The following is a 17,612-nucleotide window of genomic DNA, read 5'->3' as shown; positions in this document are numbered from 1 at the left end:
CAGACGCCTCAGATGTGTTCTCATCTTTGAGATGACTCAGTTCACTGGAAGGGACTCACATATGGTCAGCGCCCACTGTCATTTGCTGCTTGACGGACATGAGCACGCTGGTGATTTTGAAGCTGCCAGAATGGCTGGTGTCCACAGATGGCTGGGGCTTACTGCCGCCTCGTAACGACGTTCCTGCCCTTCTCAAGGTGACCGTTTTTCACTTTGGAGGGCTGCAGCCTGCAGGAGTCCAAGGCAAGCACTACAGTGGTTTGGTGAGCTGTTCTGACTGTGTGCATGTCAGAAATGTTCATGGTATGATCTGTATGATCTGAATGTTCCTGTATGTTGAATAAATGAGACAACCCACCGCAGCACATACACACACACACACACACACACACACACACACACACACACAAAGACACTTCCATTACCCAGCACAAGAGAATTGTGTGATATGCTATGAATGGGCATAGAGAGCACACACAGGACCCAGGCTTATCAACTTGCTCCATGCTTATCATAGCATCCCCTGATAACTCAGCCTGTAGATAACATTAACATTTACTGTGTTGGTCCTGGGGAAGGATCAGTGTTAGGCATGGTATTACCATCATGTCACTGCCATTGCTGTAAAAAGTATCCAAAAGTCATACTTAAGTAAAAGTAAGAATGATGATCAGGTGTTGTGCTTTGATTATGTTGCCAACAGTACTCTGTCTCATTCCGAGTCGTCACAATAGTTATTATTTTTGTGGTAAGAACAACATATGCATTGCTACATAGTCCGTGCAGCACCCACAAACCCTGTAGCCCCAATGTGTTGTTACATTTTTGAGGAAGAGCATGTCAGCAACACGTTCTCACTCCCAACTTGTCAATTTTGGCAGCTTGGTGAGTAGCTTGGTGAGTGGCTTGATGAGCGTTGGTTTTGCACGTGAAAGGCTCTGCAGTCAATATAGCAATAATACATATGCAATGTCTGGTTAGACTTTCTAAAGTAAAGCTTGCTGACATATAGTTCACAATATTATGACTTTTGGATTGTTAATAACACTGTGAAAATGTCATTGTTTGGCTAGTTTAGGCACCAGAACTACTTGGTTAGGTTTAGGCACTAGAAATACTTGGTTAGCTTTCAGGAAAAGGTCACACTTTAGGTTGAAATTACTACATACAATCACGTAACATTCATAACATGAATTACACAAGTGACGTAAGCATATCACGTTATGTACATGACGTAAGTTACATCATTCCCATATGTTAAGTTACGTACATAATAATTTCAAAAGAAATTCATCTTGACTCTTGGTCATATTCTGGATGCGAACCCCAAACTTAGAGGTGTAGGGTTACTGATCAGGCTGCTGTATTTGAGATGTTGAGAGTATAAATGGGCTGGCATACGGCACTGCTTTGGAGCCTACACACAAAGCTGCGATTGGTAAAACAAAAGAGCTATGAATCCATCTTAAGTTAACCACAGTCACTGTCCACCTCCTCATCGCCTGGAAGCGTGACTCATACATTAGAACAAAGCACAACAATCCAAAAATGACAGATTGAACTTTCAAAATTGTGCTCTGCTTCACTCGAACAATCCACTTTACAGTCTCATGTCTCAACATCATGTTAAACTGTATGTCAATGCCTGTATCACAGCATCATGAGTTAGACAGTAACAGTAAAATGTGGAAATAAACTGTGTAGTTAGACATACGTGCATACATTAAAGAGTTGGTACAATACATTGTATTGTCACCACACTTTTAACAAAGCAGCATATCTAGAGTGTGCAGACTCGATTTGAATCCATTTGTATCTACAAATCCAGATGGCTTGTCAGGTTAATCAACTGTGTTAGTGGGTCCAGGTTTCATATCTGTATCAGAGGGACAGATGTTCTCAGAATGAACTAAAAGCAACATCTGACTGCATCTACCGACTGCTTTGAAGCAGCACCTGTTATTATACCGCAGGAAATAATGCTCACATCTTGAGTTCACTTTGGGGTTTTTTTTAAATGTATTTGTGTATTTATTTTCTGTGAAGCAAAGTTACTATCTGGAATAAATAGATAGACTGTGATAGGAGAGTAGTGGGTGGTATAGGATGCAGAGTACTGTAAGACAGAAATTCAGCTCTGGACTTATCCACTGGGAATGGCCCAAGAGGGGGGGGGGGTTTGCTGGCTTGGTTGTAATTGTCCAGAGACCACAGTCCCAGAACAAGTGTAGCGGGCTCTCATGTGTACCCCGAATGACAGGCACACAGTGAAGGCTGGTCAAGAGACAGGCAGGACCAGACGGCCGGTGAAAACTTTATGGGTGTTTTGACAGTCCTCCAGCCCACTGATTCGGCCCAATGGGATTGGCCTGGTATGCCAGATGGCCAGAACACCACTGCTGTAAGACGGGATCTTGGGTTTATTGTTTGGTTTACTGGTAATTGATGCATCCTAGTTAACAGATAATCCAACTTTTTGGGCAAAGGTTTTTCAGTGACACAAGAATCTCAAATATTTAACCATAAATAAATGTTTTTTGTTACCACATGAAACTTTGTGTCATTATTCTGATTTGGAGATTAATATTTTTTTTTTTTTTTCCATTTTCAATTGATTTGGTTTAAACTGAATGAAGCTGGATAGAAGCTGAATACAAGCAGTAATTACCACAACAGATGAATACAAGATGTTAATCTGGGTGATGTTAGCAGGAAGTATGATATTGCCATGGACTCTGGTTTGTTAGCTGTGGGCTACTTGAGCCCAGTTAATTTAGCTTATATTTGTTTACATTTTAGTCCTGTGATGAACTGGCGACTTATCCAGGGTGTACCCCGGCATCACCCAATGTCAGCTGGGTTCGACTCCAGCCCCCCCGTGACCCTGAAAAGGATAAGCAGTTTCTGATAATGGATGGATGGATGGATGTTTACATTTTGGCACACTGGCATCATTAAAAGTATGCTAAATTAGCTATTAGCGAGATATGTTTACAATGTATTGACAGATGTACAGATAGCTATCACTGGACGGCTTTGAAACGAAAAAAATGTAAAAATCTAAGTCTAAGACAGGTTCTGGAGAACCATAACTGGCTCCATGAGCTGCCACTGCTGCATCCCAACTGCTGACCCTGTTGGCTGCATGATGTTTTCAGAACACTGGCATGCACCTATCCTTCTCCCTTTTTAAAACGAATTCCTATATGTGAATTATGTAAAGTGGTAAAATTTCCATTAAATATTTAACACATGAAAACTGATGAAAAATCTAATTTAAACCAGAAATAATACATACACTGAACTGTTGTGCTGTAAACTGTCATCACACTGTAATAACTCTGCTTGGGATGCAGAGGGGACCAAGTGAAGTGTAATTATGTCCCACTCCTGTCTAGCTGCTGGTACTGCTAGACTTTAATTAGCTCCATTCTCCTCACTACAGAGAGATTATGACCAGATGCCTCGAGGCCCAGCCCAGGTGGCTATGGAGACGAGACTTCAAAGAGAAAAAAAATAAAATAATTTTTCGGTTCATTACCTCTTGAAAGGAGTTCCTGGCGAGTTTAATAAATGTCACTGAGACAAGGCGGCCACCCCATGAGATCACACTTGGGTTTCTTGGGTTTGGATGTGACTGATTGATTTGAGTGTTATAAAAATGAGACAGATTTCTTAAAGCAGCTTAGATGACTTACTGATGGCAAAGTGAGTGCAGGGGGGTAAACAAGCCTAGACTCAGATTTGCCTTTTTTGTCAGTAAAAGAGGCTACCATCATGTTGGGTAGGGAGTAGGAATGGGCGATATGGACTAAAAGTCATATCTCGATATTTTTTTAGCTGAATGGCGACACTTGATATATATCGATATTTTTTCTGTGATGTAACTGGGGTTTCCCCCAAAGCAGAGGCAAACCCTTTAAACAACAAACAAACAAACAGTCAGTTATAAGTTTAAGCCACATGCCAAATAGCACACGGGCACCTTTATTAACAGAGGTCACTCTGCACAATATCAAAATGTATAAAACAAATTGAACAAAAAAACTGTCTCATATATGAAATAAAAATGCTCCTTGAATAAAATTAAACAAATCCCTTTCCTGCGTGACAAAAATATCCAGTAATTAATTCAAAAATACAATACTGTTACAATTTTAACAGTAACGATAAACACTTTTCCACTGAGGTGGACAGTTCTGTAAATAATACAACATAAAGTCCTTCTTCCAGCTGTAAGAGAAGCTGCTGACAACTCTCTTAAGAAATCTTAATAAAGAGAAATGGCTCGTGTGACGCAGGCATCATCCATACTGTGCCCTATATAACACACACAATTGAAAAACACCTCTTAAAATCACTAATTATTTATTAATAAGTCAAGTCAAAGTTTAGTTGTAAAGCACATCTTAAAAACAGTCAACCAAACCAACTAAAGTGCTGTACAGTTATTAATTATTATCACTAATTATGAATTATTTGTGTATGATTATAGACAGTTATGGAATTTATTAGATACTACTATCCAAAGTGACATACAGAATACATAAACAACACTGTTACCATGACTATAACTGACACACATACACACATACACACACACACGCAGTGTTTTACTGAGCATTTTGCCTGTCATATATTTTCTTATTTCAATCAATTAATTCAATATTGCACTCACCAATGGCCAGATGAAGTCTGTGACCAAAACATTGCATCCTTGGCCACTTTGTCAGTTGCAGCACTTTGACAACATTACTCCCGTTGTCTGTCGTCACAGCAACTAGTCCCATTGGGTTGAGGTGGTCACAGAGTGAGGGAGGTGGAGCAGAAACGTGTGTGTGTAGGGACACAGGGAGAGGGAGAGGAGAAATAGGTGCGAACTTGTGGCCCATGTATTGTCATTTTAACGCAAAATGAACTATATCGATACAAGCAATATTGTCCTGTGTTATATCTCATTTAGAAATATATCGATATATATTAAAATATCGAGATATCACCCAGCCCTAGTAGGGAGTAAGGCATGACTCAACACTGAGCGTTTATCTATTTCTAGGTCTACTGTTTAGGCTGGCTATTACTGCACAATACAAACTAGGGTCGGGCAAATAAGTTGCCCTGTACGCAATCACTTTGATAACACATGTAAAATGGAAGAAAATGGACTTGAAGTGTTAAAAAGTGTTGTTATGTAACCTGTGTAGGGAGCTGGATTGATTAAAATAGAGGCGTTTGAAACAGACGACTGAAAAAACTTGGCTGAGACAGCTCCCGTGTAGACAAGCATTTGGTGTTGATAATTTTTTTTATACTGATTTAAATACTCATAATCATAATCTTGTCCAATTCATTTCATATTCCTGCTGCTGTCATGATTGAAATTGCAATTTCTTTTGCAATTTTACCTGCTTAAAACACAAATATCATATTGAGTAAGGTAAAACACTTAAGCTACCAGCCTTATGTAGCCTCCAAAACTAATAGTTTGAAGCATACATTTCTTTTCTAAGCTCAGTTAGCCATGCAGCTAGCACAGATAGTATAGTATGGATAGTGTAAATACTCTGGGGGACTACTGGGGGATTGTTGTTCACACCGCTAGCACAGGAGCTTTGGACAGCTGGGTGGAAAAGCGTTTTCAGGCTTGGGGGAAGTCTAACGTTGACACTGTTATTTCTTCAAATTCTGTTGTTAATTTTATCAACATTTTTTACATAATGCACCTTTAAACATTTGATACATTTAGAGGCCAAGTACAGAGTGACATGGCATAACACCAAGCCTGTCTCTAAATGTTGTAACAGTGATTTAGTTCCTGTGAGTTTGTATTAATTTAGTTTTGAGTATCAATATTTGCCTCAAATGTGATATGTTTGCCTGTTTTCATAATGATCTAAATGATGTTTCAGAGGCTAGGGAAATTGTTTACCTTATCATGGAAAATTAGAGAACATTAAATACAGGATAAACAAAGCCCCCTGGCAATTTCTATACAAAATTGTATGCTTTGTAAAAAACAGTAAATAATTAATTAATGAACTCAAACAAATTGAATTCTCAGTTGATTGTCATACCTGTACCTTGATCTATATCAGCTGTTAACTTCCCAAAAATCTTGAGAGTAAATAAAAATACGTATAAAGGTTTCATTTCACATCAGCTTTAAGTGGAACCAGAAGGAGCAGCAGCTCCAGGGATGACCCTGGATAGATGTGATGTAGTATTATATTTGCTGACAGAGTTACCACAGTATAATTCTTTTGCCCACAGGAACTTTAGAAATGAAAGGCAATGCCCTGGTCTCCTGAGATGCTATATCAGCAAAGACTCAGCAATGCAGGAGGGCTGGGAGACACATTACAAGATAAACTCATATTGACACTTCTGGCAGAATTCATCATTGAGGTCCCCGACCATTTTTCTCTGTTTGCAAACGAAGCCTTTCGGCAAACAGGATGTTCTGGTTCAGACATGCCATTCAAAATTATTTAAAAGGTGAAGATATTATATTCCTATGATACTAGCAGATGTTTGCAAAAGGAAAAAATGTGTTTTGAGGTTAAGCAGCGTTGAGCAGAAACAGTAAGAATACATCCAGTTGTTTCAAGTTGTTTTGGCAGTGATCATGTAGCTTCCAATCTGTCAAACTGAGAATTAATGTACTAGGTTTTTTATTTTATTTTCATCATCAAAAATATTGCAGATTCAAATTTTAAGACTATTTACATAAAACTATCAAACCAAATGCAGAAAGAACAAATCATACGTAACATAAACAAATGGCAAAATGTTTCCCATAATCATAAGCAATAAACTTAAAAGGTCCCTTCAGGAGCTGACCAATCAGAGCACACTGGGCTTTCTGGGAGGGGGGCCTTAAAGAGACAGGCACTAAAACGGGGTGTTCGGATAGAGGGTGGATAGAGGTGCTGCAGTTGACAGTATGAGAATAATAGACCGTTTTTTGAACATTAGAGCATGTAAACATTTACTAGAAGACATCCAAAATAAAAAATATGAACCTGAAAATGAGCATTATATGGGACCTTTAGACTATTGCTTCAAAACTAAATAAATTAAAGTAACATATCAAAAAGAAACTGAACTACTGCTTGCTTGAACATAAAGAAAAACAAAGAAACAAAAACAAAATGAACCAAAAGTTAGCTAATTATGTGAAGAAACTAGATTAGAAAAATAGATCTGATGAAAGTGCCTGAGACAAATCCATAGTTTATTAGTGGTCTAGCTGTAGATGATGTATGTACCACAGCATGCGGTGAGCATCTTTTAAGTATCCATTTTCTTTGTCTCTGCAGTCTGACTCTCTCTCTGTTCTTTCCTTTTCATTTACTGATCCTACCCTGTAAATTATTGCACACCCGAACAAACAGAAAACTTCAGTTAGATCTATGATTTATTTTCCCTTCCCTTGGTTTTATTCTATTCTCTTCCTCCAGGAAACAACACCACATGCAGTGCTACGTGCCATATAATCAGCACTGCACGTCCTGGTCTCCTTTCTGCTTACAAAGAGGCGAGTTCTTTGGATCCTGGTAGCCTTTTTACCCAGAGCAAGCTACAGAAGCTGAAACTCACAGTAAATTATAAATACGCCATAGCCTTTCAGTGTGAACCCTGCCTTTCATCAGCCCCCTGTAGTCTGATGGTCCTGGGCAGGCTCGGCTATTGTGAGCTGCCCTGGCTAATTGTTAAACATGTTCTTGTCAATCAAGCCTATCCCAAATGGCAACTCCTCAACCGGCACTACAATGAGCTGCCTAAGCCGCTGTTGCCTTAGAGGAGTAATTGCCGTCCACTCGCCAGAAGCCCATCTCCATTCCATTAGCGGCTGTACGATATGAATGGTTGAAGCTGGTTGTTGACTGCAGACCTATTCAAGCTTGTGCATGTGCTGAATGGCCCTTTTTCTGTGGCATGTGTTTCATTTCCACACAGACAGGCCAAACAAGGGGAGAGGTAATTGCATTTGTGATGGCATTGTGTTCGACAGAGGGGCATATTCTCTTCACTTCATAAATCAAAGAGCTACAGTAAATATTCATAGTGAGAAAAGACAAGAGTCAATGAGGAGTGTGTGTGAGAGCCAAGAGAAGTTACACTATATCACACAGTTCAACAGAGTTGTTCTAACTTTATTTGGCTGCTGTAGCTGAATTGATCTCCCCCCACGAACCTCATCTAACTCAGTTGCATGGTTTGTTAGGTACACATAAGCAGCTCAACTGAATGAGAAAACACTGCGTAACCCTGGGGGAGGCCGCTGGCAGTTGGCACATAATGCATGTTGCTGAGATATCACTCTATGATAATGGAAAAACAACTATAAGATGAAGACACAAGAAGCTAGATGATTGCGCCATTAATGTCAATGGCGGAAAAACATGCTATTGATGTGGGGGAAAAGCCGCTCTGTGTGAAATAATGAGACGCTCCGAAATGATCAGCAACAAATGTAAACGTCCGTGGCGTCAATGAAGCACTGCAGCAATCTGTGGACTGAGATCCATTTTCCAGTCTCTGTTTGAGTGCTTTTTCAAAGGCGGCCGACACTTCAGAGGTGTCGTTGAAGCCATCTCGAGATTTGGAAATGGATGTGAAGTTGACGTTTAATGAAGGAGGGGGATCTTTCAAGCATATCTCATTCCAATAAGCTGAAGGAGTGCGTTTAGATTCAGAGTGGTTCCACTCGGCTGGAGAGAAACATTTTCTGAATTTAAACGCCAACCAATTCTTCAGCAAGCCCTTCGCTCACATGAAGCGTTAAATTCAACTCAAAGCAGCAGCAAAAGAGATTTACATTTTCCGTATACAGGCTTTGGAGCCTTTGGTTTGGCTGAAGATTTGCATTAAGGGGATTTTTTTTCTCTTCCATTCCCATCTAAGAAACTTTGCGAACTTTAATCATGGCTTCTGTTGACGCCCCTGGGTTTTGTATCTTAAGCTGTATCCCTCCAGCTGGGAAACGTAAGAAAACTTCATCATAAGCTGTTCCAAAGTCTGAATATAGATTTCACGAATCATTCCAACCAGAACTGCACATCTAAATATCACCCCCTCCAATAGTGGATTTGTAATTATGACTTTTTGTGTGGCCTGCGCACAAAAAACCCTCCAGCTTTGAAGGAATGCCTCATTAGAAACCAACTTTTCTCGCAGCATTCCTCCAAGCAATTTCAACTGCTGCTTAACACAGAGACTTTTAATTCAGTTTTAAAAAAGACGAAAGTCTATATTTCAAGTTATTAAGGAAAGTCTTCTTCCAATTTGAGTGCATTTCAACAGCAGCGTGGGTAATAATGTGTGGTCCTTACCCGCATGCCGAGCTCGATGTTTTCGCCTCCGTAGACCTCCATGCCGGGGTCCAGCAGACCGATCTCACCAAAGTATTCCCGATCAACCACAAAGGAGCAGCCAATCATAGCTGGAGTTCTGGATGAGCAGAGAGAGACAACATCTTTTTTTATCATTATCCCGCTTCTAAACTTTGATACACCCACAGAGAATGCTAAAATATTCAATACCATCAAAGCAAGAGGGATCTCAGGATTTAGATGGCTTTCACATCAGGCTTGGAAAAATACATTAAGCATTAGTTGCAGTGCTTTCATAGTTAAGTTACAGAACAGTCTTAAGTATTGACCAGTTTAATCAATTGAATGTAAATGTCTAGGATTTAATGATTTAATAAGGTAAAATGAAGCATCTTTTGACCACCATCAAGACTGAAAAGCTATAATTTACTGGAGATAAAATGTGATTTTGAGTTTGGCAAAACTATGATTAATGCATGCCTGCAACATAGAGAGGCTCTTGTCCAATTCCACTGCACAGTATTACCTTTTCTACTTGAGAGTGTTCTCAGTATTCTGTTGTGCCTTCCTTTGACCACAGGGACCAGAGTGAAGAGTCTGACAGTTTGAATTGTTTGTTTGAATTAATCATCAGCCCCGTTCAGCCTGGTTTATTGTAAAGAAGAAGCCACTGTGATTTAGGCAGATATCTCTCTCATGCAGTCACAATTGGATGGGCTACTAGATTTCTGTGTGTCAAATGCTTTAAAATCACCCTTTGGCCATTTGGTGAAGCAGAAGAAGCTGTAAACGCATCCTATATTATCTTATAAAGTTGTTCTGACTAACGTGTTAGCAAACAGTTTCTTTATTTAAACATCCAGCAGAGACAAAGCAACATTTGTATCAATTTGAAGACATGATTCCATTCACCGTAAAATCAAAACAATGTACTGAAAGATGCTAAAATGCTCTGTGTCACCAATGGGTATTGCAGCAACTGGGGGATTATTTGCTAACTGCTGCTAACTGTAGCTACCATTAGCTAGTTAGCTTAGTTAGCAGTGCAGTTAGCAGTGCAGTTAGCAGCGCAGTTAGCGGTCCAGACTGGGAGCTTGGAGCACTGGGTGAGTGTTGTTGTAGAACAAGAGCTATGGACCACGGGGAGGAGGTTTTAAGGCCCAGCCCAGGGAGGACCTAGTGGGCAATGCTAGCAGGTGGCTCCATAACGTAATGTCAGAACTGTTAATTTTAGATTCTTACATATATAAGAAAAATGCAGCTTTAATATTTAAATTAAATTAAATGTTCTAAAAAGGATAGAAAACAAAGAAAAAGGCACTGTCCAGAGTGGCATTTTAACTGTAACCTCAGATTTCACTGTACTGAATACTAATGTGTTCATAGAAAAAAAAAAACTTTAAAGAAAGTTCAAAACTAGCGCACCTTTAAAGCTTCCCAAGTTCAGCTGGTAGAGCAAAAGATGGAGAGTGTTTTTTTTCTACAAAAGGAAGTGGATACTTTCCACCTTCACTAAAAGGAATGGTCCCACTTTAGCTGCTGTCCCCTCAGGGCTGCTTTTCACTACTATTATCTGTCAGTTCTTAAGTGCTCTGGGACAAAGCCCCACAAAAACCATTACATTCATACAGAGTACGGGGCTGTGTTATTTTTCTTCCCCTCTAAAATGACCAATGAGTGGCTTTATTCTTCTTCCTGGAATGGCTCCCAGGATAAGTTCACCATATATTATCACACACACACTCACTCACAGAAGAGTCCAATGTGTGTCTGCCCACTTACGTTTGAGAGACATGACAGTAGGAAGTACAGGAAAGAGGGAGCTGCATTGTGATTCACTGACTCCGTATTAGGAGAGTGCACTGAGCCAAAAAAGAAAAAGTGCTTTTAGGTTTAGACCCTGTCAAAACACACTGTCACACTCCTACCACTGAGTGTTTTTTAGAAAATGCTTGATCAGTACATTAATAAATCTCTGATGCATGGCTGGATGTTAACCCATCTGAACCATTACATCTCCAAGAAAAGCTTTCCTACCATTTTTGCTGACATCAAGCTTTATGGCTTGGCATTCACATTATGTTATATGCGTAGTGTCAAATTGCTGTAACTTGCTCAAAATAAGAGAAATAAAAAAAACAGTGTGAAAGCATAGTTGTTTTTTGTTAAAAAATATATTTTGCTTCATGGTAATTGAAAGTTACAGCTGGACTCCTTATACAACAACTTATACATGTCTTCCGACCTAAATGACTGGCCGTCATTGGCGTGACCATTAGAGAGTACTAACTAATGAGAGAATCATTGGCACAAAACCACCTTGGTTAGGTTTAGGGGGAAAAAGTATTGGTTAAGTTTAGGCACAAAACCTTCTTGGTTTGGTTTAGGCACAAAAACCACTTGGTTACTTAGTTAACTTATGAAAGTTTAAATAACTCACTGCTGGGTTAAGGTTTCGAGTGGGACACGAACTGCAGTGTCCTGGGTGAAAGTCCTGTGCTTGTTTGTCCCAACCACCGACCCCATCCTCCTCCTTCCTCCTTGGCTCCTATCATAATTACTACAGCCACTAGAGGTCGCTGCCTAACAATTACTGCCAATATTCGGTCATACTTGGCTGCTTGCACAGATGACCTATACATCAGATTTTCTGGTGAGGACAGCCTGGCCTTATGGCAACAATTTGTGCTCTATGACCCTCATTATTTATGTGACATCCAACAAATTACAATGACAAACACTTCGTAGAAAATGAATTCTCAAATGAATGCTTAGCATCTTTGCTATCATTATCCATAATTCTTAAAGTCTTTGTTCCACGCTTGTTAAAATGTCCCATACTGACTGAATGATATGCTCTTACTGCCTGATGTAGCCTCACATAGTCTTTGTTTAAATTATAAGGATGTGACAGAGAGGCTTTGAAGTGCCGTTATTTGCACTCACTGTGCAGCAGATAAAAAGACAGACACAGCGCACACACCCCCGTTCACCTCGTCCTTTCTCCTCTCTTGACAAGTGACCTACCTTGCCTGTCTGCACAGTGCAGCTCTCTTTGAGTGTTCTCTTTAGAGTAAGCTCCCTGGAAATGTAAACACAGTTTCCGTGCTTAAGTTCAGACTCAGCACCTTACATCAGATGCACATGATGAGGAAGCAAAAATCCCTGGCTGACCAACTTGTGTTATGCTCGCAATGCTTTTCCACACCAGGTACAGTAGAAAAGTTATAAAAGAAACATTGTCACATGGATAACAGTCAGATAGTTGGTGGGTTATGTATTGGTGATGTTTAGTGGGGAAAGTAAAGAGAACAAACGATAGCTAAGTCTGATGTCTCTCTCATTTGTCTGGTGTGCGAGGTGATCAAACATGCAATATTTAGCCATGAAAAAGTAATTCCCCTATTCGAGCCAATTAACTGAAGCCAATTAAATGAATAATTAGAGCCAGCTGTTCCTCCACAAATGCAGACAATCGAGAGTCTGAATGTTAGACTCAAGAATCAAACAGCAACACTTTCAACCTGAATCGCCATTTTACTACAGAGTTAAACAATCAAAGAGAAAGAGATTTCTCCATTGAAGTTCAACACACAGCACAAGTGTGACCCTGCCATCAGATGTGTGTGAAATACATTACAGTCCCCAGTGGCTTTTTTGTAATATTTTGTAAGTGGGAATGACACACCCAGCCAGTGTTCTGTCTCCGTTGTTCACCTGCACTGTACCGACATGTACTACAGCATAGAGAACTCACCGCTCTGAGGTTTGTCAGATTGCAACAGTGAGAGAAAGTGTGAGGAAATCATAAGAGTCACAAAATAACTTTTGTACTGCAGCAGTCATCACAGATTGATGAAGGAATTTTTCAAGCTGATTTCTCCTTCAGTATCACCAGGTTTAGTTATTTTTAGTGTACAGATGGTCAGCCTGCAGGGCTCATCCGCCCCTCACACCCCTTAACTTTGGCCTCCAGATTATTTGTTTGCAGTGTGCAGTATGAATCATGGGATAAGTGTACACGATTTGGCAAGATAAAGACTTTCATTTAAGATTGCTCACTTCTCTCCCAGATGAAGAAGCTGCTGTTGAAACTGTTTTTGACCCTGACATCAGGCTTGTGTATGACGTCCTTGATGCATGACAGCCCTGATGCCTCAAATAAGGTATAAGAGAAATTACATTTTCAGTACTTTATTTGAAAGTAATACGTTTGATGCATACAGCAATATCTTTCAAATGAATAAATATCCTAAATAAAAGCCATTATAGCATCTACTGATATAGCCATGTGGGATATGTAATGAAACCACTTCAGTGGATTTTGGAAGATAATCTAAAGGTAGCAACCTGCACAGCTTCTATTTTTTGCTCACTGTGTGACAGATGTGGTTGATATGCATCAGAATATCAGTTCTTGATTACAGAGTCTGTTTGCTCGTTATCATTTATTGTTACACCTGTTTGAAGTGCAGTATTGTGTAAAGTCACGTTTAATGCCAATCATTTTCTTGTTTATATTAAACTTGCATTTATCCAAGGTAAGCTTCTACTCCTATTCGTCTCTCTAAGCCATGTTCATGTTGTACTCAAATGCATTTAAACCTCAAATCTTTTTCAAGCATCTGCTAAACCCCCGAAGACCCAGAACAGGTGGCATTTATTGTGCCACCTGGATATTGGGATATGGGTGCATATATGTATGTGCATGGATATGCAACAAAAGTCAAATGAAATGTGTTGCAGTATTTTTGAGGACCAAAAATATAAGTAAAAATTCAGATATGTCACAGAATAAACAATCAATCAAGCCTTTGTCATAATGTCTTATTCAAAATATAAAAAAAACAGCTTTACATTTAAAAAAACACTCTCTAAATGACTTTGGTTAAAGATTTCAGTTTTTTTAACCACACATCAAAACCCCTTAGTGGACATTTCCACTCCCTTCCTACTCTGTCCTGTCAATGATCACTGTAGTCGCAGAAGAAAACCTCCTTTGTCAAATGTCCAAAATAGTTGCAATCCTCCTTACTCTCAGAATGTGGCTGTTTTGTGCATCCTTGTGCCTGTTTTACCCGCTTTGTTGTTGACTGTCCAAACAGCCACAAAAGGCTTTGAAACTGAGTTCTGAATGGCCACAGAGCTTCTGTTGTTGATGGGCAGAAACCTCGAGGAAACAAGTGGGAGAATGATTTCCAATAGAAATCCACACAGCCGACACACTTCAGCCAGGCCTTGAGGCGATGTGTCCATTTGCAGCAAAGTGTCAATATGGAACAAGAACCAGCTCTGCAGTATCTGAGGCTTTTCTGTTATCTTACTTCTATCTCAAGTAAAGCACTTGATGCTCAATAATACATTATTCTCATGGAGCCTTCATATGACATGTCTTTAGGTCTAAAGTATAAACTGTTATCACATCGTGTCTTTCTATGAGAACAAGTATCAAATGAAACTGTGATTGCTTTGCCTACGCTGGACTGAGCGAGGTAATGAAACTGGTTTGGAATTTAGTTTTTGTTGCTGCAGGTCAAAATCTGACAGTGTGTGTGTGTGTGTGTGTGTGAATGTTTAAGCTTATAATAGTTTGGGATATTAGAAGACATTCTGGCAGTAAGCGCCAGTTTGTTTCATGTTTGCAGCTTGGTTAACAAGCAGCCGCCAGGGATTTAAGTGATACAAATAAAAAAATATATGTTTTTTGAAATCTTTCCCGATGGGTCCAGAATCAACTAACAGAGTCAATCAACTTTAAAGCAGCTGATCAGTTGGCTGTAGAAAAACATAAGAATCAGATGCTACAGCACCTACTCTACTTCTCTGATTGCCTTTACATTTATATTTTTGCGATTTCTGATTATGCTCTCTATGCTTGTCCTTGATCTTGTCGAAAACCTCTGAAAAAATCACCCCTTTCTCTTTTCATAAGTGTCTTTTGTTATTCTTGCAATAGCCTGGCACATGGCCTTTAAGGCTTTAAGGCTGCAATAACCAACATTCTTATAATAATGTAACAATTATCCCATGATTAGCAAACTCCCCTCAACTTTACAGACCTTTAAAGTGAGTTTCAGTTCATTGTTTAGCTGCAATTCTGCTGTTCCTCACTCTCAAAGCTCTCACAATGTTGCTTCGGCCACAGCATGTAGCTTTAGCAGAGCTAAAAGAGGGTGAATATTTGGCTTACAACAGCCAGGTGACCAGAGATATGACTCCAAATGAATAATAATGTTGTTCCTATCTGCTGGTTGTGTGATAACAAATCACAGCACCTGCATCCTCACTGAAGTTACCTTGAGCAATGCACAGAACACCATCAGTGCTGCTGCTGTATCATTGACCTGTGACCTCCCAGTAGATATGGACGGATAATGTGCTGCGTTGTTTTAGGGCTGCATCGCACAAGCAGCAATTATTTTTTGCATTATAGCATTATAATGAAGTCCTGTAGTGCTGCAGAGATGCCCTCACCTCCAAAAAAATGTTCTCCAGATGTAAGAAAACATGTTTCTTTGGTGCAGATCCCAAAAAATGCCTCATCATCATGATTTGAGTAGTTTTTTTTAGCCAAAATTGTGAGGTGAAAGTGATCAGTCCCAAGGCTGTCCTCAAAGGAGGCTGTGAGGAGAAGTAGTATTAAGAACGAATAATCTAATAATAATATCTTATTATTATCAATGATTCCTCCAGAATGCTGATGTGCCTTAATACAATACATGCCTTAATATTTTAACTTCAGATTTTAAAGATCCAAAATTTAAGTGGCAATGCACCAAGATCACAGAGACGTTCTCACATTGCCTTCCACTGAGACCTGTGCATTTAGGTATTCATCAGAAATCAGCAAGGGGTGTTAGCCCTGCACCTGGGAGGCAGCTACACTATTAAGTGAAAGGACATTTTAGTAGGCACGGCCACATTTGCTATGTGCACACTGCAAGACCAATCAGTTTTTTTTTTCTTCCTCATACATTCATATTTTGCTTGTTTTTATTCTAGACTCAAGCCCAGCCAGAGACATTGGATAAGGATAACAGTAAACGGCAGCACGTCCGTTTTTTGCAGCTACATCTCTCTTGACGGTGTTGAACAAATTCCAGTTACTGCTGTATCTCTGTTGTTGTGCCTTCATGTTCATGCAGGCTCAGCCATGCTGCCGTGGCAACAAAATCCTGGTGATGCTCTCTGATGAATGATTTAAGATTTTCCTATTGTTATGGCAGTGCTGACCAATTCTGATTATTTCTTTCAGGGAAAGGAGGCTGGATGGCTGCATGCCTCATAATAACAAATCTCTTTTAGCTTTAGCACAAACTCTGTACCTGCCAAAAGCTGCAACGATTATTCGATTAATTCATAAATTGATCAAAATAAAATGAATTGCCAAATATTTTGATGATCAGTTAATCTTTTCAGTCATTTTTTAAGCAAAAATATTTGCTGGTTCCAGCATTTTAACGTAATTTTTTATAGATTTAGTGATTAATCCATCAATGGGTAAATAATCTGCAGTTTAATCAATAGTGACAATAATCGTCAGCCATGGCCCCTACTATGTGTCAGGTCACGACTATGCAAATGTACATTCGCCAGAGAGCTTAACAATACTTCCAGTGATTCCCATTGTCTAAATAAATTCAATAAAATGTTCATTTACACAGTTTCAACTCGCCACACTCACCTATCTACTGGTGAATTTCTCTTTTTAATCCACAAAGGCTTTCTTCTAAAATGTTAAATAACCTTTGAAGTACTAATCCTATCCACATGCTTTACTCATGTAAAACAGAGTTTTGCAGCTTTTCAGCAGTATCACATATATCTTGTTCGGGCATTCTGGGGCTCCATAGTAAACATGATTACAGCATCACATTCTGCAGCATTGATTTGTCAAGGAAACCCATGTAGTTTCATCCTCTGGGCCAACGGGCAATGGTTGTCCCATACTTCTGGGACACATGGTCAGTAAATGAAAAATAGGATTACAACTGTTTTTAACTTAAAAACACAGAGGATAATATTACAGTAAATGGTTTTAACTTGCTTAGGGAAAGGTTGGATGTAGACAAAAACACATTTTTACTGGCATCTTTAAAAAGAATTCCGGCAAATTCATCCATTCTCGGATAGAGCAAATGGACTTTAAATGAGCCAAACTAAAACTTAGGAGGTGTTGAGTTTTGTTGATGGTAGCTTCAATCTAAATCTAAAAAGCGGCAAAGTGGAAGGGATTTAGAAAAATAGATGGATAAATAAATAAATGCACTGATGAAA

The 17,612-nt window shown here is 39.4% G+C and overlaps 1 protein-coding gene across 1 annotated transcript in view; it reads right to left on the bottom strand.

The window, feature by feature from the left end:
• The window catches only part of galnt9 (polypeptide N-acetylgalactosaminyltransferase 9), a 93,824-nt gene that overhangs the window by 28,271 nt on the left and 47,941 nt on the right, over window positions 1-17,612 (bottom strand). Inside the window, exon 6 of the mRNA XM_073466760.1 lies at window positions 9,336-9,453. Coding sequence (XP_073322861.1) covers window positions 9,336-9,453 — 118 coding nt within the window. The remainder of the gene's footprint in view (window positions 1-9,335; window positions 9,454-17,612) is intronic.

The sequence above is a fragment of the Pagrus major genome, chromosome 5 (assembly GCF_040436345.1).
Source record: "Pagrus major chromosome 5, Pma_NU_1.0".
In the NCBI taxonomy this organism is placed as follows: Eukaryota; Metazoa; Chordata; class Actinopteri; order Spariformes; family Sparidae; genus Pagrus; species Pagrus major.
Note: the sequence above shows the minus strand (reverse complement) of the source record. Positions and strands in the feature narration are given on the sequence as shown.